The sequence below is a fragment of the Stomoxys calcitrans genome, chromosome 4 (assembly GCF_963082655.1).
Source record: "Stomoxys calcitrans chromosome 4, idStoCalc2.1, whole genome shotgun sequence".
Taxonomy (NCBI): domain Eukaryota; kingdom Metazoa; phylum Arthropoda; class Insecta; order Diptera; family Muscidae; genus Stomoxys; species Stomoxys calcitrans.
Window position 1 is genome coordinate 134,973,644 of NC_081555.1, and position 13,000 is coordinate 134,986,643.

The following is a 13,000-nucleotide window of genomic DNA, read 5'->3' on the forward strand; positions in this document are numbered from 1 at the left end:
AACCAAGGGAATGAAGTAAATCTAACATCCAAACTTTATTGAGGGGACCCTCCCCTTACCCAATTGTCAAAAACGCCAGATCTCGGAGATGAGTGGGACGATTTAAGCGAAATTTGGTTTATTTATAATAACTCAAAATCAAAAATGTTGTATCCCAATTTAGCGTGGGATATCTAGGGGGGTCGCCCCACCTTCGAAGCCCGCCAAATGACAATATGGGGTATTTGAGACTAGAGCACGAATCAGATATTTGGGGGTCCACCTCACCCCCAAAAATACCCCCATACCTGACATATTTACCGACCATAGTAGAATAAGGCTCAAATGAAGGTATTTGGGAGTAGAGCACCAATATGATATCCACATTGGGGCGAAATTTCTATGAAATTTTCTCTAAAGACAAAATTTCTATGAAATTTTCTCTAAAGACAAAATTTCTATGAAATTTTCTCTAAAGACAAAATTTCTATGAAATTTTCTCTAAAGACAAAATATCTATGAAATTTTCTCTAAAGACAAAATTTCTATGAAATTTTCTCTAAAGACAATTTTTTTTCTATGAAATTTTCTCTAAAGACAAAATTTCTATGAAATTTTCTCTAAAGACAAAATTTCTATGAAATTTTCTCTAAAAGACAAAATTTCTATGAAATTTTCTCTAAAAGACAAAATTTCTATGAAATTTTCTCTAAAGACAAAATTTCTATGAAATTTTCTCTAAAGACAAAATTTTCTATGAAATTTTCTCTAAAGACAAAATTTCTATGAAAATTTTCTCTAAAGACAAAATTTCTATTGAAAATTTTTCTCTAAAGACAAAATTTCTATGAAATTTTCTCTAAAGACAAAATTTCTATGAAATTTTCTCTAAAGACAAAATTTTCTATGAAATTTTCTCTAAAGACAAAATTTCTATGAAATTTTCTCTAAAGACAAAATTTCTATGAAATTTTCTCTAAAGACAAAATTTCTATGAAATTTTTCTCTAAAGACAAAATTTCTATGAAATTTTTCTCTAAAGACAAAATTTCTATGAAATTTTCTCTAAAGACAAAATTTCTATGAAATTTTCTTTAAAGTCAAAATTTCTATGAAATTTTCTCTAAAGACAAAATTTCTATGAAATGTTCTCTAAAGACAAAATTTCTATGAAATTTTCTCTAAAGACAAAATTTCTATGAAATTTTCTCTAAAGACAAAATTCTCTATGAAATTTTCTCTAAAGACAAAATTTCTATGAAATTTTCTCTAAAGACAAAATTTCTATGAAATTTTCTCTAAAGACAAAATTTCTATGAAATTTTCTCTAAAAGACAAAATTTCTATGAAATTTTCTCTAAAGACAAAATTTCTATGAAATTTTCTCTAAAGACAAAATTTCTATGAAATTTTCTCTAAAGACAAAATTTCTATGAAATTTTCTCTAAAGACAAAATTTCTATGAAATTTTCTCTAAAGACAAAATTTCTATGAAATTTTCTCTAAAGACAAAATTTCTATGAAATTTTCTCTAAAGACAAAATTTCTAGGAAATTTTCTCTAAAGACAAAATTTCTATGAAATTTTCTCTAAAGACAAAATTTCTAGGAAATTTTTTCTAAAGACAAAATTTCTAGGAAATTTTCTCTAAAGACAATATGGTTTAAGACCCAAAATAGGTCAAAATCGATTCATAACTTTATATAGCTGCCATATAGCAGTCATATAAACCGATCTTGGTTCTTGACTTCCTAAGCCTCTAGAGGGCGCAATACTTATCCGATTTAGCTGAAATTTTGCACGAAGTGTTTCGTTTTGACTTTCAATAACTGTATCGAGTATAGTCCGAATCGGTTCAAAATCTGATACAGCTCCAATATAAACCGATTCCCCGATAATAAGACTTGCGCCTCTAGAGGGCACAATTTTTATCCGATTTGGATGAAATTTTGCACAGTGAGTTTTTTATGACCTTTATCGTACGTGCTAAATATGATCTGAATCGGTCCATAACATGGTATAGCTCCCATATAAACCGATCTTCAGATTTTACTTCTTGAGATTTTAGAGGGCGCTAGTCTTATCCAATTTGGCTGAAATTTTGCACAGTGACTATTTCTATGGCCTCCAACATGGACGAGGTGTTTTGTTTTGACTTCCAACAACTGTCCCAATTATGATTCAAATCGGTTCATAACCTGATATAGCTACCATATAAACCGATCTCGAATTTTGGCTTGTTGAGCCGCTAGTGGGCGCAATTATCATACGATTTGGCTGAAATTTTGCATGAAGTGTTTTGTTTTGACTTTCAACCACTGTGCTTAGTATGGTCCAAATCGGTCAAAAACCTTATATAGCTCCCATATAAACCGATCTCCACCCTGATTATACTTTTTGAGCCTCCAGGGACGCTATTCATATCCGATTTGTACAACGACTTCTTCTATAACCTTCAACATAAATGGCGAATATGGTCAGAATCGGTTCATGAAATAACTCCCATATAAACCGATCTCCAGATTTTACTTCTTGAGCCTCTAGAGGGCGTTATCCGCTTTGGCTGAAATTTTGCACCGTGACTATTTCTATGGCCTCCAACATGCACGAGGTATTTTGTTTTAACTTCCAAGAACTGTGGTTCAAATCGATTCATAACCTAATATAGCTCCCATATAAACCGACCTCGGATCTTGACTTCTAGAGCCGCTGGAGGCCGCAATTATTATACGATTTGGCTGAAATTTTGCATGAAGTGTTTGTAAGTATGGTCCAAAACGGGTAATAACCTGATACAGCTCCCATATAAACCGATCTCCCGATTTTACTTCTTGAACCTCAATAAAGCCCAATTTTTATCCAATTTGGTTGAAATTTCGTATAATAACATCTACACAATAGCACCTACTCCAACATTCAAACCAAGTATGCCCCGAATCGGTTCATAACTGATATAGCTTCAATATCATAGCAATTCTTATTCAATATCCTTTGTTTGTTCATAAAGAGATACCGGGCAAAGAACTTGACAAATGCGATCCTTGGTGGAGGGTATATAAAATTCGGTCCGGCCGAACTTAGCACGCTTTTACTTGTTTAATAGAAACCAATAGCAATTTTGCCTTTGAAAAAAATATGATTGATATTTTGTTTTAAAGAATCCATTCAGTGGATACACCAATGACAAAAAAATATCTTCTATATTAATTTCCCAAGCCTTATGGCCTACTTAATTTTTTATTGCATAATCACATTAAATAGCATTCCATCACAAAGTGAGACTTAATGGTGAGATGAGCATTCTCATTTGGAAACTGATTAAAATTAACTCCAGCATAAATAACAAGGTTATTAGAATTTATTAAATAATAATATGTACTAATTGAACACATGGGACTTGGGTTAGCTGCCAAAGATTCGCTTCATTTCTTTTGGCAGTAATTACAACGACCACATTTCCGGTTAGCTTAATACCTTCTGTTGCTTCCGTTGCCTGTTGAATGATGGTTGTAAATGAAATGAAACACATTTCATTCGAGTTAGAACAAGAGAAAGTGTGCTAAGTTTGGCCTAGCCGAATCTTATATACCCTCCACCATGGATCGCCTTTAACAAATTCTTTACCCAATATCTCTTTGTTGGCAAACAAAGGTTAATGTATAAGATTTGCTATGCTACTGGAGCTGTACCAAGTTATGAACATATTGGGGTCATACTTGGTTTGGCTGTTGGAAACTAAAGTAGAAGTCATTGTGCAAAATGTCAGTTCAATCGCATAAGAATTGAGGCCTCTGGAGGTTCAAAAAGTATAATCAGGAGATTGGTTTATATGGGAGCTATATCAGGTTATGAACCGATTTGGATCATATTTGGCACAATTGTTGGAAGTCAGTACAAAACACTCCATGCTAAATTTCAGCCAAAGCGTTCAATAATTGCGCCCTCTAGCGGCTCAAGATGTCAACATCAGAGATCGGTTTTAATGGGAGCTGTATCAGGTTATGAACCTATTTTGACCATACATACCACAGTTGTTGGAAGTCAAAACAAATCAATTCATGCAAAATTTCAGCGAAATCATATAATAATTACGCCCTCTAGCGGCTCAAGAAGTCAAGATCCGAGATCGGTTTATATGGGAGCTATATCAGGTGATAAACCGATTTCGATCATTCTTCGCACAGTTTTGGAAGTCAAAACAAAGCACTTTGTGTAAAATTACAGCCAAATCGTATAAAAAGTACGCCCTCTAGCAGTTCAATAAATCAAGATCCAACATCGGTTTGTATGGGAGCTATATCAGGTTATGAACCGATTTGAACCATACTTGGCACAGTTGTTGGAAGTCGAAACAAAGCACTTCGTGCAAAATTACAGCCAAATCCTATAAAAAGTACGCCCTCTAGCGGCTCAATAAATCAAGATCCAACATCGTTTTGTATGGGAGCTATATCTGGTTAATAACCGATTTGGACCATACTTGGCACAGTTGTTGGAAGTCAAAACAAAGCACTTCGTGCAAAATTTCAGCCAAATCGTATACAAATTTCAAAGAATTTCAGCCAGGTCGTATAATAATTGCGCTCCCTAGCGGCTCAAGAATTCAAGATCCGAAATCGGTTTATATGGGAGCTATATCAGGTAATGTACCGAATTTGACCACTCTTCGCACAGTTGTTGGAAGTCATAACAAAGCACTTCTTGCAAAATTACAGCCAAATCGTATAAAAAGTACACCCTCTAGCGGCTCAATAAATCAATATCCAACATCGGTTTGTATGGGAGCTATATCAGGTTAATAACCGATTTGGACCATACTTGGAACTGTTGTAAAAAGTCATAACAAAACACTTCATGTAAAATTCCAGCCAAATCGTATAAAAAGTGCGCCCTCTAGCGGCTCAATAAATCAAGATCCAACATTGGTTTGTTGGGGTGCTATATCAGGTTATGAACCGATTTGGACCATACTTGGCACAGTTGTTGGAAGTCAAAACAAAGCACTTCGTGAAAAATTTCAGCCAAATCGTATAATAATTGCACCCCTAGCTGCTCAAGAATAAAAGATCCGAAATCGGTTTATATGAGAGCTATATCAGGTTATGAACAGTTTTTGGAGGTCATAACACAACCACTCATGCAAATATTTTAAACAAATCGGATAAGAATTGCGACCTCTTGAGGCTCAAGAAGACAAGATCCGAGATCGGTTTGTATGGGAGCTATATCAGGTTATGAACCTATTTGGACCATACTAGGCACAGTTGTAAGCAGTCATAACAAACCACCACATGCTAAATTTCAGACAAAAAGAATAAGAATTGCGCCCTCTAAAGGCTCATCAAATCAAGATCCGGTATCGGTTTACATGGCAGCTATATCAAAACATGGATCGATGTAGCCCATTTATAATCCCAACCGACCTAAAAGTAGGCGGACAGGCAGACGCACAGAGCTAAATCGACTGGGTCTCAGATCAATATTTTGATTTGTTACAAACCGTGGCGCAGAGGTTAGCATGTCCGCCTATAACACCGAACGCCTGGGTTCAAATCCCGGCGTGAACATAAGAAAAAATTTTCAACGCTGGTTATCCCCTTGCAAATGCTGGCAATGTTTGTGAGGTAACCTGCAATGCTAAACTTCTCTACCAAGTGGTGTCGCTATGCGGAATGCCATTCAGACTCGGCATAAAAAAGGAGGCCCCTTATCATTGAGATTAAACTTTAAACGGCCTGCACTCATTGATATGGGAGATGTATCCCTTGTTCCTAAATGGAATGTTCATGGGAAATTTAGCACAAACGAAATGACGAAATTAATATATCCCCATTCTTTGGTGGAGAGTATAACAAGTAAATGCGTGCTAAGTGCCGTCGGGCCAAATTGTGGGTACCCACCACCATTCCGCTAAAAATGTACCGTTATTAACTGAGTTTGTATTTGAATTATTTTGGTCTCGAGAAGTCATATTGCGATATTAGTACTTAGGGGGCATCTATCACCATATTGACCGATTCGGATCAAACTTGGCATGGATGTTGTAAGAGCTTTGGACCAAATTTCAGCAAATTCAGGTGAAAATATAGGCCTCTAAGGGCTTAAGAAGTCAAATCCGGGGATTGGTTTATGTGGGGGCTATATCTCTTTATACACCGATACGAATCATTCTTGGCATGGGTGTTGGAAATCATAACTTAAGTCCTTGGATCAAATTTCAGTCAAATCGGATGAAAATTGAGGCTTCTAAGGGCTCAAGAAGTAAAATCGGGCATCGGTTTATAAAGGGTGATTTTTTGAGGTTAGGATTTTCATGCATTAGTATTTGACAGATCACGTGGGATTTCAGACATGGTGTCAAAGAGAAAGATGCTCAGTATGCTTTGACATTTCATCATGAATAGACTTACTAACGAGCAACGCTTGCAAATCATTGAATTTTATTACCAAAATCAGTGTTCGGTTCGAAATGTGTTCATTCACCGTAACGTTGCGTCCAACAGCATCTTTGAAAAAATACGGTCCAATGATTCCACCAGCGTACAAACCACACCAAACAGTGCATTTTTCGGGATGCATGGGCAGTTCTTGAACGGCTTCTGGTTGCTCTTCACTCCAAATGCGGCAATTTTGCTTATTTACGTAGCCATTCAACCAGAAATGAGCCTCATCGCTGAACAAAATTTGTCAAAATTTGAACACATTTCGAACCGAACACTGATTTTGGTAATAAAATTCAATGATTTGCAAGCGTTGCTTGTTAGTAAGTCTATTCATGATGAAATGTCAAAGCATACTGAGCATCTTTCTCTTTGACACCATGTCTGAAATCCCACGTGATCTGTCAAATACTAATGCATGAAAATCCTAACCTCAAAAAAATCACCCTTTATGTGGGCCATATCTGTTTATAGACCGAATCAATACTTCGAATGGATGTTGGAAGTCATAACTCAAGTCTATATTCAAAAATTCAGCCAAATCGGATGAAAATCGAGACTTCTAACGGCTCAAGAAGTCAAATCAGGGGATCGGTTTATATGGGTGCTATATCGAAATCTGAGCCGATATGGGCCATTTGCAATCCCCAACGACCTACATCAATAAGAAGTATCTATGCAAAATTTTAAGGGCTAGCTTTACGCGATCGACCGCTATCGTGATTTCGACAAATGGACGGACATCGCTATATCGACTTAGAATGTCAAGACGATCAAGAACATGTATATATTGTACTTTGTTGGGTCTTAGATCAGTATTTCGATGTCTTACAAACGGAATGACGAAATTAGTATACCCCTCCATCCTATGGTGGAGGGTATAATAAAAATGGACCATGAAATATATTAAACGCAGACCCTAGAGACTTTATTACAATAGGGATATTTGCCAAATTTGTTTTGATTACAATTCCTCACATACGCGTATGGAAATGCTTTACTTTTCTAAGGTCCACAGGACCAACATGACGTTTAGTCTCTTAGTATGGTGTTAAGGAAGTAAAGATATTTGTGAAACCTTTAAGGAGGAAACTTTGGCACAATCCAAAATATACCCTAGGGCTATTAATTTAAATTTAAATGTCTCTTAAATGGTGGATCAATGGGGAAATTATAAATGACGCTGGGGTGGGTTACTTTCCAAAACCTCATTCTTACTCATATCTGCTGGGGAAAATTTGTACATGGCATATTCGACGACAAAGTAAAACAGGAAGAGCATTAGTTTGCATAAATTTAAATTTTTGCGTTACAAGAAATCAAAAGTAACGCGTTTATGATTTTTACTGAAAATCAAAAATCAGAGTTCAGTTAAATCCTTGTCATACCCAATGCAAAATTTAAATTTGCGCATGAACATTCCACTAAGGAACAGGGACGAACGGTCTAGCAGGCGGAGATCCGGGCGATCACGGAATGCGAGAGTTGGTGTGATATTAACGCAAGCACGTCGAGCCAGACAGTAAACAGACCATGAGGGCAATAACAACCAGGAGGGTAAGATCACGAAAAGTCTTGGAATGTAAGAAGGAGATCAACGCCTTATCTGGGAATGGCACAATCAGTATCGTTTGGGTGCCGGGCCACAGCGGATTAAGGGGAAATGAAAGAGCAGACAATTCGCAGTGAAGGCCAGAGGACTACCGTCAGTAAACTTGGTTAACCCGAAGCCTTTTGGGTCGACGCAGTCCGATTTAAGGGTGTGGGCCACGAACGCACATTTAACACTGTGGAAAAGCGATACGGTCGGTAGGACGACGAACATCCTATGGGAAGATCTAGATTATGAGAATCCGAGGCTATTGCTGAAAGGAAGTAAGCAGGAGGTCAATATAGCTTTCGGTATCATAACAGGACACATAAGACTACGAGCGTACTTATGCAAAATCGTTGCGGCAAGTGATAGCATTTGTAGACCATGTAGGGAAGATGATGAAACGTTGAAGCATATCCCATATCATTGTCCGGCTTTCCGGGCTAACAAACACCGGCACTTAGGTGGAAACACAATACCAGACATGAAACAACAGGGGCATGATATGAAAAACAATTATTGCAATTTGCAAATTTTGCCCATGAACATTCCACTAAGGAACAGGGGCAAACTTCTCACATATCAATGAGTTCAGTCCGATTCAAGTTTAAGCTCAATGATAAGTGTCCTCCTTTTTTATAGTCGAGTCCGAACGGCGTGCCGCAGTGCAACACCTCTTTGTAGAAAAAAGTTTTACAAAGCATAGTACCTCACAAATGTTGCCAGCATTAGGAGGGGAAAACCAGCGCTGAAAATTTTTTCTGATGGTCTCGCCAGGATTCGAACCTAGGCGTTCGGCGTCATAGACGGACATACAAACCTCTGCACTACTGTGGCCTCCATGAAAAACAATTATAGATTTTGTAAATAGCACGAAATACTTGACTTAGATATTCTTTCTCGAAGTTAATTTCTAGTAACTCCTTTTATTGCCCCATGCTCCATAGTGGCATAGTGCAAATAAATGTGCGCACCCTCTTTTCAACCTAACCTAACCTATGGGGTCTCAAATCGATATGTCGAGGTGTTACAAACACAATGACAAGTTTAGTATATCCTCCATCCTATGGTGGTGGGTAATTTTGAACAGTGAGTTGTGTTAGAGGCCATCATAACGCTTAGGAAAGCATGTCCACCTATGACGCTGAACGCCTAGGTTTGAATTCCGGCGAGAACATTAGAAACAAAATTTTCAGGGGTGGTTTTCCTCTTGCTTATGCTGGGGACATTTGTGAGGTACCAAGCCATTTGAAACAAGTAAAGGCAGTGCCGAACTTTGGATACCACCGCCACCATGGATAATTTAATTAACCATCCTCTTTTAAAACAACTCCACTACCATATCCATTGTGTATGCAAATTGGGGCTAATCTGGATCTTATTTGATTGAGGTTCCAAGAACTCTTATACAAGTCACAGTTTCAGCGAAATCGAGCAAGAAATCCGCTTTTTATGTGATTAAATCCTTAAATTGGAAGATTGGTCTATATATCTAAAAAACGTCCGTTCTGAACCGTATTTGGGTCGGCTGTCGGCTGTTTTATAAATTTCAGCTAAATTGGATAATAATTGCGGCTTCTGTAGGCTTAAGACCCTATATCGGCAGATCAGTCTATTTGGCTGCTATATCTAAATATAGACCGATCTGAATCATATTTCGGTCGGATGTCGGGCGGCTTAAAACACTTCACTATTTCAAATTTCAGCGAAATCGGGTAATAATTGTGGCTTTTATGGGCTTAAGACCCTTAATCGGCAGATCGGTCTATATATCAATTATTTCTAAATATAGTGCGATGTAAACCATATTTGGATCGGATAAAATTTGGGCTTAAAATAACTCACTATTTCAAATTTCAGCGAAATCTGGTAGTAATTGCGGCTTCTATAGGCTTTAGACCCTAAACCGGCAGATCGGTCTATAGGGCAGCTGTATCTAAATTAAGTCCGTTCTGAACCATATTTGGGTTGGATGTCGGAAGGCTTAAAATAACTCACTGTTTCAAATTTCAGTGAAATCAGGTAAACATTGCGGCTTCTATAGGTTTGAGACCCTAAATCGGCAGACCGGTCTATATGGCAGCTATATCTAAATATAGTCCGATCTGAACCATATCTGGGTCGGATGTTGGGAAGCTTAAAATGGCTCACAATTTCAAATTTGAGCGAAATCCGGAAGTAATTGTGGCTTCTATAGGCTTGAGACCCTAAATCGGCAGATCGGTCTACTTGGCAGCTATATCCAAATATAGTCCGATCTGAACCATATTTGGGTCGGATGTCGGGAGGCTTAAAATAACTCACTATTTCAAATATTAGCGAAATCGGGTAATTATTGCGGCTTCTATAGGCTCAAGACCCTAAATCTGTAGAGTGATTACAACTGACGAACACACAGACCATTCTGGGATATTGAATTCTTGAGCCTTTAGACGGCGCTATTCTTTTCCGATTTGGCTGATATTTTGCATGAAGTGTTCTGTTATAACTGATACAGCTCTCATATTAACCAATCTCCCGATTATAATTTTTGAGCCTCTAGAGGGCGCAATTCTTATCGGATGTACCTGCAATTTTATTTTACATTTAACAGATGTACCCTGTACGGTCAGTATCAGTCCATAACCTGATATAGCTTCCATATAAACTGATCTCCCAATATTACTTCTTGAGCCCCTATAGGTCGCAATTCTTATCTCATTTTTGCTGAAATTTTTCACAATGTCTTCTACTATGGCCTCCAACATTCAAACCAGGTATGGTCTCAATCGGTTCATAGCCTGATAAAGCTCCAATAGCATGTCAATTTCTATACCCACCATCATAGGATGATCATTCCGGTTATAACACCTCAAAATATTGATTTAAGACCCCGTAAAGTATATATATTCTTGATCGTCTTGAAATTTTGATTCGAACTAGCCATGTCCGTCCGTCCGTCTATCGAAATCACGTTAGCGGTCGAACGCGTAAAGCTAGCCGAAATTTTGCGCAAATACTTAATATGGATGTAGGTCGTTGGGGATTGCAAATGGGTCATATCGGTTCAGATTTAGATAAAGCTCCCACATAAACCGATCTCCAGATTTGATTTCATGAGTCCCTGGAAGCGGCAATTTTTGTCCGATTTAGCTAAAATTTTGCATGTGGTGTTCTGTTATAACTTTCAACAATTGTGCAAAGTACTGTCTAAATCGGTCTATAACCTGAGATAGCTCCCATATAAACCGATCTCCCGATTAAATTTCTTGAGCCCCTGGAAACCACAATTGTTGCCCAATTTGGTTGAAATTTTGCATGTGGTGTTCTGTTATAACTTCCAACAACTGTGCCAAGTACGGTCTAAATCGGTCCATAACCTCATATAGCTCCCATATAAACCTATCTCCAGGTTATACTTTTTGAGCTCCTAGAGGGCGTTATTCTTAAAGAATGTCTTTGAAATTTTATACTAAGACGTTTTCTATAACATTCAACAGATGTGCCATGTATGGTCAGAATCGGTCCAAAACCTGTTAAAGCTCTCTTTTAAAACGATCTTCTGATTATACTTTTTCGGCCTCTAGAGGGCGCAAATCTTATCCCATTTCGCTGATTTCAATTTTGAATTGAATTTTGTTCAGCGACTTTAACTATGATTTTAAACATATGTGCCAATTATGGTCTGAATCGGTCCATAACCTGATATTGTTCCCATATAAACTGATCTCCCGATTTTACTTCATGAGCCCTTATAGAGCGCAATTCTTATCCGATTTAGCTGAAATTGTGCACAATGACGGCTACTATGGCCTCCAGCATACAAACCAGGTATGGTCCGAATCGGTTCATCGGCTGATAAAGCTTCAATAGCATGCTAATTTGTATCCATTATCCTTTGTTCGCCTATAAAGAGATGCCGGGCAAAGAAGTTGACAAATTGGGTTCATGGGGGAGGGTATATAAGATTCGTCCCGACCGAATTTAGACCGCTTTTATTTGTTAGTTGCCATTATTGTTTCTTATATCCCACCTTATATTGTTGGCATTAAAAATCTCGCTTATACTTAAAACATTTTTAAAGTGCTTCAACTTCTCCATGTGCAATGCTCAACGAAAATGCAAAACTTCATTGAATACATTTTATTATTTTTTTTTGTTTTACATCTCTCCCACTTTACATAGCATGGGACAATTATCATACACGCAAATTAAAGATAAACACAAATACGTTTTTTAAGTAATTCATTCACAGAAAGCCTTCATGCTCCGGCGGGTATCTTTTTCTTATATACAAATTTCTGTCTGCTTCCCCAAGCGTTGCATGCGCAAATTACGAATAACAATGGCAAGTATCGCGACGACACATACCCATCCAGTGCTTGAGATTCTCACAGTACAACTGGCATTTGGGATAGTGGGGATGATAGCGCGATTGCTCGCGACACAATTCGCGATCCAAGGTTATGACGCGGGATTTGATGGCCACCGTTTTTAAATCTCGGATCTCATCGTCACCATTGTCCAAGTTGTCATCGACAAGGATGACTTCGCTGGTATCGCCATCTTCGGCAGCCACAACATCATCGATGGCATTGCTGTCGCCATCATTGGCGTCAGCAACATCCTGGCGTCTTACCCGGGTGGCTTCCGCACCAATGATAAAAATTGCCAACAAAATCGCAGAGATTTTGGAGAATTTCATTATAATGAAATTTTTGAAGTAGTAAAATGTGATACTTTCTGAACGTTGTTTTCGTTTCGCCTTTTAATTTCAAACTAAAATCATCAAAAACATAATGATTGATAAAAAGTCATAAACTACGATTTAGAATGAAACAAGCCCACCAGTAAGTACCAGTGCTGGACAAGACTCAGCTTAGTTTCATTTCTTATCAATTCAATGCCACATTTTATCACACAACGCTTGTATAATTTTCAAAACACTTTTCTAATGTTCTAAGAAATACAAAATGCTTTGCTTTCATACCAAGCATGACTGACACGA

General features: G+C 37.6%; 1 protein-coding gene across 1 annotated transcript; it reads right to left on the minus strand.

Annotated features, from left to right (window-relative positions):
- Positions 1-12,120: 12,120 nt before the first annotated feature.
- On the minus strand, positions 12,121-12,791 carry LOC106085212 (uncharacterized). The gene has a single exon (XM_013249338.2). It carries the CDS (start codon positions 12,695-12,697, stop codon positions 12,326-12,328), a length of 372 nt encoding a protein of 123 aa, XP_013104792.1. The 5' UTR covers positions 12,698-12,791; the 3' UTR covers positions 12,121-12,325.
- Positions 12,792-13,000: the final 209 nt, after the last annotated feature.

What these genes read in the sequence shown, in the direction of transcription:
- LOC106085212 (XM_013249338.2), bottom strand. Translation starts at nt 12,697, where the DNA reads ATGAAATTCTCCAAAATCTCTGCGATTTTGTTGGCAATTTTTATCATT.